This window comes from Chelonoidis abingdonii, chromosome 2 (assembly GCF_003597395.2).
Source record: "Chelonoidis abingdonii isolate Lonesome George chromosome 2, CheloAbing_2.0, whole genome shotgun sequence".
Taxonomy (NCBI): domain Eukaryota; kingdom Metazoa; phylum Chordata; order Testudines; family Testudinidae; genus Chelonoidis; species Chelonoidis abingdonii.
Genome location: NC_133770.1, coordinates 12,934,040 through 12,948,765, shown reverse-complemented (window position 1 = coordinate 12,948,765; position 14,726 = coordinate 12,934,040). Strand labels below are relative to the sequence as shown.

Genomic DNA, 14,726 nt, shown 5'->3' with positions numbered 1-14,726 from the left:
CGCTGCAGCCCCGGGCCATGCCGCCTGCCCCGCTGCGGCCACTCGCGGCCCCGCCCGCCCCAGGCGGCAGACGCGCGGCGCGCTCATCGCGCAGGCTGGCGGCGTCCGGTCGCCTGCCAGTCGCGGCGCAGCTTCCCGGCGTGAGTCCTGCCGGGCTGCTCGGTAGCATGCCCCTTGGCACTGCTTACGGGGCTGCGGCGCCTAGGGACGCTCCGTTGCATCCCTATGGACTCGGCGTAGGGCGAGTGCTCGAGACGGCGCTGCTACATCGCCGTGAACTGCTGTTGAACGCTGTCTGCCCGCCGCTCTGACGGGTCACGACTGCGCCTGGCTGGCTGACGCCTGGATGGCGCCCACTCCTACCCGGGCTCTTGTAGCAGGCCCCCCGCCCGTGGAGCGACGGTCTCATGGCGACCCGCCGCAGTGCTCTCCGCATCCAGAGCGGCTGCACCCTTGGCTGTCTGTAATGGTCCCCTAGGGCTCCTTCCAGTCCCTTAGACGGCTTAAGAACGGGGTCTTTCGCCCTTTAAAAGAACCGCCATGAATGCTACGCTCTGTCCCCGATTCACGCGGCTCTCGTGAGGCCCCTGTGGAACTGGGTTGTAGGGGGTGTCTCCCCTATAGAGGGGGCTACTGTACATCCCCTGTAGGAACTGGGTCTGTATGGGAGTGTCTCCGCCTATAGAGCGGGCTCTATAGCATCCCCTTGGAAACTGGGTCTGTAGGGGGTGTCTCCCCTATAGAGCGGGCTCTATAGCATCCCTGTGGAACTGGGTCTGTGGGGGTGTCCCCTATAGAGCGGGCTCTTAGCATCCCTGTGGAACTGGTCTGTCATGGGGAGGTGTCTCCCCTAAGAGCGGGGCTCTATAGCATCCCCTGTGGAACTGGTCTGTAGGGTATGAGGGTGATCTCCCCTAATATGAGCGGGTCTTAGCATCCCTGTGGAACTGGTCTGTAGGGGAGGTGTCTCCCTATAGAGCGGAGGCTCTATAGATCCCTGTGGAATCTGGTCTGGTACGGGGGTGTCCCCACATAAGAGCGGGCTCTGTAGCAATCCCCTGTGGAACTGGTCTGTATCGGGGAGGTGTCTCCCCATAGAGCGGGGCTCTATAGCATCCCCGTGAACTGGTCTGTACGGGGTGTCTCCCTCTGGCGGGCTCTATACATCCCCTGTGGACGGGTCTACGGGGGTGCCCCTAATAGAGCGGGGCTCTTAGCATTCACCTGTGAACTGGTCTGTATGGGGAGGGCTCCCTATGACGGGGCCTATAAGCATCCCCTGTGGAAACTGGGTCATGTATGGGTGTCCTCCCTATAGAGCGTCTGTCTATCTCCCCTGTGGAACTGGTCTGTAGGGAGGTGTCTCCCCTAATAGAGCGGGCTCTATAGCACCCCTGTGAACTGGGTCTGTACGGGTGTCCCCCTATAGAGCGGGGCTCTATAAGCCCTGTGAACTGGCTGTATGGGTGTCCCCTATGAGGCTCTTGCTCCCGTGGAACGTGGTCTGTAGGGGGAGGTGTCTCCCCTATAGAGCGGGCTCTATAGCATCCCCTGTGGAACTGGCGTCTTGTAGGGGAGTGTCTCCCCTATAGAGCGGGGCTCTTAGCATCCCCTGTGAACTGGGTCTGTCTGGGGAGGTGTCCTCCCCTATAGAGCGGGCTTATAGCATCCCTGGGAACTGGGTCTCTGTAACGGGGGTGTGGCTCCCTATAGAGCGGGCTCTATAGCATCCCCTGTGGAAACCTGGGTCCTGTCATGGGTGCAGGTTCTCCCCTAAAGCGCGGCTCTATAGCATCCCCTGTGGAACTGGTCTGTACGGGGTGTCCCCCTATAGACCGGGGCTCTTAGCATACCTGTGGACTGGGTCTGTATGGGGAGGTCGTTCCTAATAGAGCGGGGCTATAAGCATCCCCTGTGAACTGGGTCTGTATGGGGAGTGTCTCCCCTATAGAGGCGGGCTCTTTAGCATCCCCTGTGGAATGGGTCTGTAACGGGGTGTCCCCCTATAGAGCGGGCTCTGTAGCATCCCTGTGAACTGGGTCTGTATGGGGTGTCTCCCCTATAGAGCGGGCTCTAAGCATCCCCTGGAAACTGGGTCTGTATGGGGGTGTCTCCCCTATAGAGCGGGCTCTATACATCCCCTGTGGAACTGGGATCTGTACGGGGGTTGTCACCCTATGAGCGGGAGCTCTTAGCATCCCCCTGTGGACCTGAGGTCCTGTAGGGAGGTTGTCCTCCCCTATAGAGCGGGGCTCTATAGCATCCCCCGTGGAAACTGGGTCTGTCTAGCGGGGTGTTCTCCCCTATAGAGCGGCTCTATAGCATCCCCTGTGAAACTGGGTCTGTAGGCGAGGTTGTCCTCACCCTAATAGAGCTGGCTCTATAGCATCCCCGTGGAATGGGTCTTACGGGGGTGTCTCCCCTATAGAGCGGGGCCTAATAGCCTGGGTGGGTCTGGTATGGCGTGTCTCCCTATAGGCCGGGCTTATAGCATCCCCTGTGGAACTTGGGTATGTATGGGGAGGTGCTCCCTATAGAGCGGGGGCTCTATAAGCATCCCTGTGGAACTGGTCTGTATGGGGAGGGTCTCTATAGAGCGGGCTCTATGATTCCCCTGTGAACTGTCGTGTACGGGGGTGTCCCCCTATAGAGCGGGGCTCTATAGCATCCCCTGTGGAACTGGGTCTGTATGGGGGTGTCTCCCCTATAGAGCGGGGCTCTATAGCATCCCCTGTGGAACTGGGTCTGTACGGGGGTGTCTCCCCTATAGAGCGGGGCTCTATAGCATCCCCTGTGGAACTGGGTCTGTATGGCGGTGTCTCCCCTATAGAGCGGGGCTCTATAGCATCCCCTGTGGAACTGGGTCTTCATGGGGAGGTGTCTCCCCTGTAGAGCTGGGCTCTGTAGCATCCCCCGTGGAACTGGGTCTGTACGGGGGTGTCTCCCCTATAGAGCGGGGCTCTATAGCATCTCCTATGGAACTGGGTCTGTATGGGGAGGTGTCTCCTCTATAGAGCTGGGCCTTATACCATCTCCTATGGAACTGGGTCTGTATGGGTGGGTGTCCCCCTACAGATCAGGGCTCTATAGCTTCTCCTCTGCCCTATAGGACTGGGTCTGTATGGGGTGTGTGTGTCCTTGGGCTCTATAGCATCCCCCTGCAATGAGGCCCTTATGGGGGGAGTGTCTCCTTGAGCTCCATAGCTTCTCCTTTACCAATGAAACTGGGTCTGTATGAGGTGGTGACTCCCCTTTAGACTTGGTCTCTATAGTTCCCTCTGCCCTACAGGACTGTGTCCATATGAGTTAGGTATATAGGGTATCTTTTCCCCCATAGAGCAGCATGGTGTCTCTCCCTGTATAGAGTTGGTCTGTATAGGCTCACTTTCCCCTGTTCAGAGGTGGGTCTGTGGGTTATCTCCCCTTCCATTCCATAGAGCTGGGTCTCTGTGGCATTCCCCCTGCCCCAATTTAGAGAGCTAGATCTGTATATGTGTATGTCCCCAATGTGACGGTGGGGCTTCACGGTTCCATTTTAAATAAGAATGTGTTGCTCTAGCTCTCCTCCCTTTTATAGCTGGGCATATAGGTGCATATATCTCTTGTAATAAAGCTGGAATTATGACTGTGCCCTTCTATCCCAGTTATAGCTGATCTGTGTCTGTGTTTTCTTCCTCATCTAGAGGGATCTGTGTATTCCCCTTCTCCTTACACAGCTTGATCTCTCTCTGTGCACCCTTCTCATCTCTATCTATGTCTGCATATACCTCTTACGGCTTGTGGATTCTCCACACCTTTTCATAGCTAGACCTAGATCTCCATGTGCCTGGGTTGCCCTTCATGCCTTCTTAGCATAGCTAGTTCTATATAGTCTCCCTGTTTAGTCCACACACGTGTGTATTCCCTATATACTGCTGGATCTGTGTGTGTGTTTGCCCCTTTCCGTTATGTAAATGGATCTATTTTTTTTAACTTACACCACTACTTCAGTGAGTTTTTGTTATGACTCATTATACAGCAAACTGAGTGCCTTGGTAGGGAATCTCCGAGTAATTGCAATTATAATAGCTAAACCCAGCTGACTCACTTTCTCCCCATGCCAGTAATTTGGGAGTTGCCACCTGCCTTTAAAACAGAAATACATGAATGTCCCTTTCCTCATGCTCTTGGGAATGGGACAGAAATGTGGGGTGTAAGAGAGAGGTTTGGGGGAGGGGGATGAATGATGCAGGTGCAGCCTTCCATGGCGTGACATGCTATGGTAATAATAAAAGGAGGGTGTTTAAAGTGTCTTAATAGAAATAGAATAAGGAAGATAGATGCTCTCGTCCAATCCAAATGGAGGGTAGATGCAATTTAATTAAACCTGAAGGAGCCTTGACCTAGAGAGAGAGAGATTGTCCCCACGCGACCAAGCCGGTGTTTCTTCCTGCAGCAGTGCCTGATGCAATAAGCTGCTGTGATCCAGGGGTGGATCCCTCTCTGCTTCACTGTTGTTTGGGACAAAGCTGCAGCAAAATCTGCCACATCAAATAGTGCTGTGTGCTGCTCCTCCTCTGGGCTGGGCTCATGTCTTTAATTAAATTGTGTCCAGTCAGCAAGCATAATTGTTTGCTTCATTTTTTTTTTTTCTGCCCTGTGTCCCCGAGTCCTTGTCGTACGGAACAAAGAGCCACTGCATACCACTTTTTTGGTGCTGAATGCAAAGCAGTGTGATGAACTCTTCTGAGTCTGCAGCAGTTCCCTGGACTCTGTCTTGACTTTCTTTCCTTCCAGATCCCCTAACTCAACAAAGAGGGGTTTGGTTTACTACTGTTTTTTTCTCCTTCAGATCCCTCCCTCTGCCACGTTAGCCTGGAATTGCAGTTCAACCCAGCAGCCCTGGAGTGAAATTTTCACATTTTGATTACACTGGTTAACAGGAAGGAAGCAGTCAAGTGCAGTTGCCAACTTTCTTTATCCACTGTGTTATAGTAGCTGACATGTGAAGTTTATTAGCCCAGCCGGTCACATTTTTTGTTCTTTTTATTTAATTCACTTACTGTCAGTTCTCTCCTATTATAAAGTCAGCCCCCCTCTTTTCCCAACCTGAAACATGAAATCCTAGCTGCAGCCTGTTTCCTGTCTCATTGCCTTTGTGCAGTGATTTCACTAGGGCTGAGCACCATGCAGTAGAAGTAGAATGTAAACAAAGCTGGCAGTGTAGAAAAAGTAAAAATCAGGTTCACATCATTTTTAAATGAAAGAAGAGTAGGTACAGGAAAGATGCTAAACTGGGAGCATTAAACTAGGAAAGTTACTGATTTTCTGCATGTACTTCACATCTGTAGCTGTCTCTATTCTCTTGTTCCTTGCCTCTCAACGTTTCTCCCTCAGTAATTCAAGATAAACAGGTTTTTTTGGCTAGATAATTTCTTTTTGGGAATGAAGGGAAAGACTGTTCATTCACTTAAAGCCAACGCAGGCAAGAAGCAGAACTAAGTTATCTACAGCCACTGCTTACAGTTTATACTGATGCAGCTGTGTTGGTCAAGGGTGTGAAAAAAACATATCCCTGATCGACGTAGTTATGCCAACAAACCTCTCTGCCTAGATGCAGCTATTGACAACAGAAGAGTGTTTCTGTCGAGGTAGCTAATGTTGTTCAGGGAGGTGGTGTTCCTACAATGGTAGAAAAACTCCTTTTGTTGGTGTCAGCAGGATCGCGCTAAGGGGCTATGCTAAATAGGCTCTGAAGTGTTGACATAGTCCCAAAAAATATTGTAAAGCCATATTATAGCGTATGTAGGGGTTAATAATTCCACATGATTGTTTGCCTGTCACATTTCCTGGGTCATGAGGGACTGGAATCCTTACCATGTGGGGTAGGGAAACCCTTTTATAACTCTTGCAAGATGACGGTAACTAGTCTGGTTCCAGGGCCCTGCTGTGTCTTGCTTTCTCGTAAAGTTGTGTTCATTTCCTACACTGCTTTGATAACCTGCTGTCCTGAAAAAAGCATGAACATCAGAGAAACGCTTGTGTCTATTCAAATAGACTTTTTTTAATGGGGGTGTAGTCACATATTGAGATAAATATAATTGCAAGTGAGTGAGAAACAGTTACTTCTGTGGTTCTTTAATTCTATCAATCTCAGCTGATGCTCACTTTCCAATTTCAAAGTGTTCCCCCACGTCCAGTATCTTGGCCAGTTTCCACGGGGTTGTAGAAACTCTCAGGCAGCCTCTACTGCAGAATGTCCCTCACCTCTGCCTTTCAGAATGGAATCCATATCTTAGATTGTCCTGTGTTCTTCCTCAGGGGGAACTGGTAAGAAAGCTGAAAGAAGAGAAGGCTCCCCAGATGGATGTAGACAGAGCTGTAGCAGAGCTCAAGGCTCGGAAGAGGATCCTAGAAGCCAAGGTGAGTTTGAGAATTAGATCTGTGGTCTAGAGGGTTTTGCATGAGCATACTTGAATTCCTGCAGTCAAGTGGTGGTGTTTTTTAAATGCATATATTTAAAAGAGGAAGTGGAGCTCAGGGAAAGCTTGTTTATCTCACCAACAGAAGTTTGTTAATAAAAGATATTTCCTCACCCACTTTGTCTCTATGTTTATGCTAGACTGTCTTGACCAGTAGATGCTATGTTCCAATCTACTTTTTTAACCTAGGATTAATGTTGTTATGTCAGCATAGGACTATGTACTCTCTTACCTTTAATTATAAAATGGTCAGTTCAGTGGCACAGATGGCAAAGGTAGTGATTGAGAACACTTGTTAACTTCCCTTGCCTTAGTTCCTCCTGTTTGGCTGACACATCAAGCAGTCCAGTTCCTCCACTGATTATGGTCGCTGACTAGTTGTGCTGCTTCTTTCCAGGTGATGCCAGCACATTCAGTATTCTCTGTCGCTGTCTTCGGACAGTTCTTCCTTGGCCCCCCTCGCTTTTTCTTTTCTTCCTTGCTGTTTGTGCCATGGGGATTCAAGAGCCAGTCACTGTTGTCAGTTTGGATGCCCCTGACTCCTTTCCAGCCAGTAGAGTTGTTTTATAACTTGTAGTCAACTTTAAAAATCAAATGTTCTAAACAAATATATTTCTTCCCTACATTGCTGATAAGAGGTTAGATTATCAAAAGTGAAAGAATTTTTAAAATCCAATGTGCATGTCACTATTCTTTGTTTACTTTTTACATTTCTGTCAGCTAGCAGAATGAAACCCCTGTAAAGTCACTTTATATGTTTCACTTTCAAATTCTTTACACAATGTTTGAGTTACAAACCTGGCAGGGGAGATTTTTGTTTAAAAACAATTCTGTTCACTGTAACTTAACAAATTTTTTAAAAAATATTTCCAGTGACCATATTTTTTTTTTTCCAAATTGAAGGCCAAATTTAAGTTGTCCATTTTTAAAATACAGTACTGTTCTGAAAAGAGGCTCTAAAAATGACATTGTGGGATTCCAGGTTTATTGTCTTGATTTCCAGATCAGATTTGCTCAATATATGAGTAAAAATGTATCTTCCCCACACCCCCCAGCCAGCTCTGCAAACTCACCTTGAGATCTAAGAGCAGGTTCTGGGTACTTTCTGGCTTGTATATTAACCAGATTTAAAAAAAAAAAAAAAAAAAAAGGTGGGGAGGGAAATTCTGTTGTTTAGATACATTTGGGTAACCTTATTGTCTTCAGTGGTGGTGCACTTCAGAGGGCGGAGGCTGCTCCTGTGCTTGGAACTCAGCTAATAATTAGAGCACCAGAATCAAATCTAAATAATTCAATTAGTTCTTCAAAGTAGGCCAGAGTGAGAAGTTATTTGTCTCTTAAGTCAGCAGCTATGACTGGAGATGCACAAGGAGGCAGTCTGAGTAAGACTGAGTCACTTTTCAGAGTGAAACCATGCTTTAAAACCCACGATTTACTCATGGCTAATCTCAGTTACAGTGACTAATTTTTTAAAATCTGTTTTCTGGTTATGTCTTGTAATGCTGGCAAACTTCATTTAGAGAGGCCATGAGTCAGGTTAGGAGTCTTGGCACCCCTTGCAGCCACTCCTTTTCCATGGGAAGGGCGTGTGTAGGATCTGGTGCAGAGGCTTGTTTGTCAGTTACACATGTGTGGGCTGTATTCATATTTATTCCAGGGTGACCGTGCAATACCGTCACGTGTCCTTGTCAGCAAAAGTGTTGATTATTCTCATTCCTGTTTGGCAAGGCTTCCAGCCATGAATGTTCATCAGTGGCAACTTGAGTGGAACGCAGCAGCGTGGATGCCTGCTGATTGGAGCCACTAGACAGTATCACGCTGGCCCTGTGACTTCCACGTTGGCTGCATGTAAAGGGGAGCTGTTGCTCTAAGTGAGCACAATCAGCTTCCAAACCCATAACGGTGCAGGGCACATCTGTGTTTGAGAGCTCCTCTGAGAGGGTATAGGCTGGTCTTAGATACCAATTTGTTTCCATTTTCTCAAGTCAGTAGATGACTGAGCCTTATGCAGGGCCCAAAGATGTAGACATCCCCCTTGCAGCTATCACATGCTCCCCTCTCCACTTCTTAAAAAGAGTGAAGCCAAATAGTTAGTCTCCACTCCTTCCTTGGAGTAACTGCAACATAGCCAGCTTAGCACTGAATCTCTAATAGTGACCCAACGCTTATTGGTGGTAGGGCCTGGAATCTCTATATTCTCCTATTGTTTGAGATCTCTCCTGAAGCGCTAACCATTTTTTGCCATTCAATGTCAGGCCATGTCTCTATCATTTCCCTCTTCCCCCATCTCCTTGTCAGAAACTCATTCCTCCTGCTGAGAAGTCCTGGCAGTTTTGAGATGCCTCTAGTCCTTACAGAGTGTACTTCTCTCCTTCCTCAGTCTGTACTTTAAAGCTATTGTTTTGGCACTGTCAACTATCTTTCTTTTTAAAAAAAAGAAAAGAAAAATCAATTTATTCAGGCAGATTTACTTATTGGTAGGACCATACCAAATTTATGGTCCATTTTGGTCAATTTCATGGTCATAGGATTTTAAAAATAATAAATTTCTTGATTTCAGATATTAAAATCTGAAATTTCACTGTAACTGTAGGGGTCCTGGCCAAAAGGAGGTGGGTCGCAAGGTTATTGTAGGGGGATCGCAGTATTGCCACCCTTCTGCTCTGCGTCTGGTGGCAGCGCTGCCTTCAGAACTGGGCAGCCAGAAAGCAGCGGCTGCTAGCCAGGAGCCCAGCTCTGAAGGCAGCAGTGCAGAAATTAGGGTGGCGTGGTATGGTATTGCCACCCTTACTTTTGCACTGCTGCTGACAGCGGCAGTGCCTTCAGGTCTGGGCACCTGGCCAGCGCTTGCCATTCTCCAGCCACCCAGCTCTGAAGGCAGCGCAGAAGTAAGGGTGGTAATATCACAACCCATTACAATAACCTGCAACCTCCCTCCCCTCCCCCTATAACCTCCTTTTGGGTCTGGACCCCTAGTTGAGAAACGCTGGTGTCCTCTGTGAAATCTGTATAGTATAGGGTAAAGGTGCACAAAAGACCAGATGCTATGGTCCGTGATGCACTTTTCATGGACGTGAATTTGATAGGGCCCTACTTATTGGCCTGAAGGTAATGAGAGCTGCAGATACTTTAGCATTCCTGAAAATCAGGCCTCTTTTGTTTATATGCTTAAATGTGGGTTTAGGTACCTAACTGCAAGCACCCAAATTTTAAAACATTGGCCATAGCTCTTTAAGTTAGTGATATAAGCCAAAGTAGATTCAGAGTAAAAGGTTTTAGTTTAACCTTGCCAGAGTACCTTAGTCCACTTTATATAGTTGTTTTAGAAACAAAAAATTCTGTAAGTCATTTGTCAGAATAGATTCAGTTGCTCAAATGTCTTAATGAGCGGAAAAAACACTGCCAATAATGAATGGGGTCGGTGATCAGATATCACAGCAATGTGCTTTGTATAAGAATCTATATTTGGTGAGTAGACTGAAATTCCTATACACTTGTTTAGTGAAAAGTAGGTGTTGTCTCTGCATATCTTTTGTCATAATGTGTGTTGATAATAGTTATTAAAACTTAATGGGGAAGGTGACATCTAACGCATATGTTCTGAGTCTAAACTATCGGTTTTATTACCAGCATTGTTTTACAGTAATCACGTGGAATACATAGATTTGTATTTGCTTTGTCTGATATTTGGATTCAGATCACAAGAGGATGATATAAAACACATTCCTAGTCTTCAGTCAAATGCTACCATTAGACATCTGATACCTGTAGCTTATATTATGTTATACAGAAACCCCAAGTATCTCAGAGGAAGTGTGCTTTAGAAATAGTCTTTGCTCGTTGTACAGATGGCTAGGAAATTTCTCCTCAACATGTTTCAACATGGATGCTCTTCATAATCCTCATTATCAAAATCCCAGTAGCATCCAGAACCTCTCAATAGTTGTGCAAGTGTTTAAGCTCGCAGAGCTCACTTTTCAAACTTGGTGGCTAAATCTGACATTTGGACATTCACCTTAGCAGTTAGGCACGTACCCTCCAATTTGAACATCTCTATCTGGGAGGTGCCTGTGAAGGCTACTTTCGAACAGAGGTCATTTTGTCCCATAATGGTGATTGAGGAAGGACTCATTTTACTGCCAGTAACTGGAACCATTGTTTATTTTCTCCCTGCCTGTTTTACAGGAGCTGGCTTTACAGCCCAAGGATGACATTGTGGACAGAATGAAAATGGAGGACACTCTGAAGCGGAGGTTTTTCTATGATCAAGCTTTTGCTATTTATGGAGGTAGAAGCTTAAACAAATTTAAATTCTAGTCACTTTAGGGTAGAGTGTCTGTACACGATTATGAAGTGCCATGTTCACCTGACATGTTACGTTGCTGATGACGATAGTTAGGGCTCTGTGTCTGTCATGGAGGTCGCTGAAGTCATGGATTCCATAACTTTCCACAACTTCCGTGACTTCTGCAGAGGCCAGTGGGGATCCCAGGCCACCAAGCAGCTGGACTGGCTCTGCAGCCAGCCGTTCGGGCGGCCCCACAGCTAGCCACACTGGCTGCTGCTGGAGTGGCCCTGGGGCCAGACTGTGCAGCGGTCCCTCAGGCGGCCGGAGCAGCCACTGCTCTGGCGGTCCCCAGCTGCTGGTGCTGCGTCTGGCCCCAGTAGCAGCCCCCTGGGGCGTCCCCCTCTGCAGCAGCCCTCCCAAGATTTAGTTGGATATTTATAGTAAAAGTTATGGATAGGTCATGGGTGTGAATGTTTGTTTATTGCCTTTGACCTGTCCGTGACTTTTAGTAAAAATACCCGTGACTAAATCGTAGCCTTAATAATAATAATACTATGAAACATCAGTGGGTTTTTGGAAAGTTGGCTTTACCCTGTCTCGAAACTTCTTTCAAGTATGTGTGGGTGCAAGTTCCATCTTGTGCTTTCGGAATGCAAGTAGGAAGATCAGAGAGGATGTATGCTGTCCAGGGAACTAATGGAAATAGGGTGGGTGGGGAATTTTTTAAAAGCCAAGTGTTTACCTTCTTTCCTAATATCCACACGTCTTTCTCTGAACTTTCCTGACCAAGTTAATGTTAACATCACTCAAATACCAGATTCTGCTGCTGCTCTCGGTCCTGTTACTGTGGTGAAACTCTTGTCAAGGAGTTGCACTGAAAGTGGTTAAATATGGCAGCCAAACCTTTTCAGATAACCAGATGTGGTTCTCAACCAGGGGTATGTGTAGGGCATGCAGAAGGGGTACATCAACCCATCTAATAGAGATTTGCCTAGTTTTACAGCAGGCTAAATAAAAAGCACTAACCAAGTCAATACAAACTAAAATTTCATGCAGACAATGACTTGTTTATGCTTCTCTATATACTATACACTGCAATGTAAGTACAATATTTATATTCCAATTGATATATTTTTAATTACCATATATACTCGTTCCTTAGCCTGTTCGTTTATAAGCCAACCTCCCAAAATAGCTGGGTAAAAATAGTAAAAACTGAATGACCCTTTCATTAGCTGACCCTATATTTCAGGGGTTGGAAGATTTGGCTCCTGGCCAGTCAGGGTAAGCCGCTGGCAGGTCGGGACTTTTTGTTTATTTGGAGCGTCTGCAGGCATGGAGCCCCTCAGCTCCCAGTGGCCACAGTTTGCCGTTCCCAGCCCAGTTAGGGCTCCATGCCTGCAGACACTCCAGGTAAACAAAACAACAATGTATTAGATCAGGGATTGGCAACCTTTGGCCTGCGGCCCACCAGGGTAAGCACCCTGGCTGTCTGGGTCAGTTTGTTTACCTGCTGTGTCCACAGGTTTGGCCGATCGCCGCTCCCACTGACTGCGGTTCACCGCTCCAGGCCAATGGGGCTGGCAGGAAGCAGCAGCCAGCACATCCCTCGGCCCGCGCCGCTTCCCGTTGCCCCCATTGGCCTGAAGCGGCGATCAGCCAAACCTGCGGATGCGGCAGGTAAATAAACCAGCCCCTGGCAGGCTGCGTGCCAAAGGTTTCCGATCCCTGTATTAGATATTCAATTCAATGATTCCATCAAGTTTTAAATCATCAAATTTTGGTGTAGACCCGTTTATAAGCCGACCCCCACTCTTTGATGCATCACTTCTTTTTACCAAAAATATTCGGCTTATGAACAAGTATATACAGTATATGGTAAGAGTGAGAAAGTCAGCAATTTTCCAGTACTAGTGTGCTGTAACACTTTTGTATTTTTATGTTTGATTTTGTAAGCAAGTAGTTTTTAAGTGAGGTGAAACTTGAGATACTCGAGACGAATCAGACTCCTGCAAGGGGTACAGTAGTTTGGAACAGTTGAGAGCCACTGCATTAGAGTAGCGCTGTCTGTCAGGCTGCGTGTCTTTCCTGTGGTATGACCTCAAATTCTAGAATAAATTTTCAGTGTCGCGTTTACAGGCTGACAGTCTGGGCCTTCCTGCTCTTTTCTTTCATTGTAGTGTAACGTATTTGCTACTCTCCTTTCATCATTTAAGTATAAACTGGTGGGTGTACGTAGGATGCATTCTGTTACAGTATAGCTTCCCTGCAGAGTATACAAGTGTCCATCTTCTCTCTATATGCAGCTCCCTCCTCCAAATACATTTTCTTCCACGCACTCCCCACTGGAGGAGGAAGTGTGGTTTGTCTATTTATAGACCATATATCTGAATCTGGTTGAGTTTTGGCCGCAAGCTGATCACCCAGTGCATTGTGGAACTGAACTGTATTAACTTTCTCACCTAGGGCCCAATTCTTGTAGGTACTGACCACTTCCAACACTTGGCAGGATCGATCCTTCCATTTGTAAGTTTTCGAAGGCAGAGCCTGTTTCACTCTGGTTTGTACAAAGCAACTTGTACTCAGAGGGTGCCAATAAATAACCTTGGAATGACACCTAAAATTTGAAACATTGTAGTTTGCGGGCTTTGTTTTTTTTAATCAAAACCAAACTGCTGTGTAAGATGATGTGAACCATATTTTACTTCTCTCATAGGTGTTAGTGGCCTGTATGACTTTGGGCCTGTTGGATGTGCTTTGAAGAACAACATTATCCAAGCTTGGAGGCTGCACTTTATACAGGAGGATCAGATTCTGGAGATAGACTGCACTATGCTCACCCCAGAGCCAATTCTGAAGTAAATATGGGCCCTTCTTGCAGTGTGTGTTCATTTCTGGTAGTGATACATTTCTTTGCAAACACTTGTAAAAATAACCACAGGAATATGAGGCTAGGTCACCCAGTTTGCTACCCTGTTACCTTGTAGCAATGCAGAATATCTAGGTGGTTGCACATAGCTAGGTAGGTCTTGGAAGCTGCTGTTCAAGTAGATCTCTACCAAAGGTTTGTATATGGGCCCCATTATCATAATAGCTCAGAGCCCCACAGTCTGTAATGGATTTATCCTCATAATCCCCCTGTGAGTTAAGGTGGTGCTCATATCCCCATTTTACAGATGGAGGAACTGAGTCACCGAGACTGTGACTTGCCTCAGGGTCTCACAGGAAGTGTGGCAGAGCAGGGACTTGAACTCAGATCTCCTAAGTTTTAGACTACTGTCCTAATCACTGCACATTGCTTCCTTTCCATGTGGAAGCCTGTCAGAAACCCCCACCATCAATTAACGGTCCAGCTATAGTACTAGTGAATGGTACCAGCTGTGGAGACTGAAGTCCTTTGTTTATTCACAGCACAGGTAGGGCAGAGAAAGCAGCAAAGCAATAGGCCTCATACAGCTCCTGAAGTGTGCCTCAGCCCTGCCCTGGAGGCAACACCTCGAAGGGTGAGAGTGTAATTCAGTCTCCATCCCTCTCCCGTCCCTAGCACCTCTGCTCAACTGGCAGCCAGGGTGCTTAGTGTGCTCTGGCTGTATGGTGTGGTGTGGGTGCTTTCTGGGATTTGGACTGAGATCACAGAGATGGGTCAGTGAGCCAGCATTGGATAGTAAAGACTTTCACCTGGTAACAGCTTGGGTCACACTCAAACCAGTGACGGAAGAATGAGTGTCCAAATGCCACCGCTAGTCACCTGACCCATCGAGTTCCCCCCCCAAATGCATCCTTATCTTGCTCCAGTAATTATGCAGTAAACAAAAGAGAACGTGGTGCTATTTTACTCGCCCAATGTATAAACCTAAAATGGATTTGGGGTGAGGGGGGTATCCAGGCTTTCTCAAGGATCCTTATGGCCACAGACGATTTCTAAATGAGGAAACTACTAAATACAGGTCTGTAAACTGAAGCAAGAATGAGCCTGC

At 47.1% G+C, this 14,726-nt stretch overlaps 1 protein-coding gene across 1 annotated transcript in view; it reads left to right on the top strand.

The window, feature by feature from the left end:
- The first annotated feature begins 6,273 nt into the window (after positions 1-6,273).
- Positions 6,274-14,726, top strand: part of GARS1 (glycyl-tRNA synthetase 1) — a 34,427-nt gene continuing 25,974 nt past the window's right edge. Inside the window, exons 1-3 of the mRNA XM_075062172.1 lie at positions 6,274-6,402; positions 10,647-10,749; positions 13,466-13,607. Coding sequence (XP_074918273.1) covers positions 6,343-6,402; positions 10,647-10,749; positions 13,466-13,607 — 305 coding nt within the window. The 5' untranslated portion in view covers positions 6,274-6,342. The remainder of the gene's footprint in view (positions 6,403-10,646; positions 10,750-13,465; positions 13,608-14,726) is intronic.